The sequence below is a fragment of the Arachis ipaensis genome, chromosome B05 (genome assembly GCF_000816755.2).
Source record: "Arachis ipaensis cultivar K30076 chromosome B05, Araip1.1, whole genome shotgun sequence".
Classification (NCBI taxonomy): domain Eukaryota; kingdom Viridiplantae; phylum Streptophyta; class Magnoliopsida; order Fabales; family Fabaceae; genus Arachis; species Arachis ipaensis.
Window position 1 is genome coordinate 136943090 of NC_029789.2, and position 654 is coordinate 136943743.

A 654-nucleotide genomic window follows, 5' to 3' on the forward strand; every position below is an offset into this window, starting at 1 on the left:
ATTTATAAATATTTGTTTCACAATAACACGCGTTTCATAATTAGTAAACTACGTTATCATCCTTAGCAATAGATGTTTTAGGCATCTGCAAGTGACTAGCGTCTTTAAAAATAGACTTTTAAATAAATTATTAAAACTCTCTTACTTATTTAACCTAATTTTTAATAAAAATATTAATTAATTAACTAAAAATAATCATAACTTATCTTATTTATTATTTATTAATTTTAATAATAATTAATAAATACTAAATAAGATAAATTTTAATTTTTTTTTGTCTTTTTAACGTTTTTATTTTTATCGTCTCCTATAAAATTGGGTTGTATGCACAATAATAAGGGGCTCAAATTTTATTGCTTTGATGAACTATACATGCATAAACTGCTGTATTGCTCACACTATAGTTTCACACACACATACACACACACAAAACTACATATCTAATTCAAAGCCAAGGAGAATTGTATATGGGAGTGACAACAGATTTAACTTGTAGGTACTTATGTAGACCCTCCATTCCAAAATCTCTTCCAAACCCACTCTGCTTATACCCTCCATAAGGAATGTCATTCCCAAAGGCAAAGTAGCAATTGATCCAAATAATGCCTGCACGAATGGCTCTTGACACTGTGTTTGCTGTGTCTATGTTCTTCG

At 28.6% G+C, this 654-nt stretch overlaps 1 protein-coding gene across 1 annotated transcript in view; it reads right to left on the reverse strand.

The window, feature by feature from the left end:
- The window catches only part of LOC107644362 (aldehyde dehydrogenase family 2 member C4), a gene marked incomplete in the record, with an annotated part of 15903 nt that continues 15572 nt past the window's right edge, over window positions 324-654 (reverse strand). Inside the window, 1 exon segment of the mRNA XM_016348201.2 lies at window positions 324-654. Coding sequence (XP_016203687.1) covers window positions 446-654 — 209 coding nt within the window.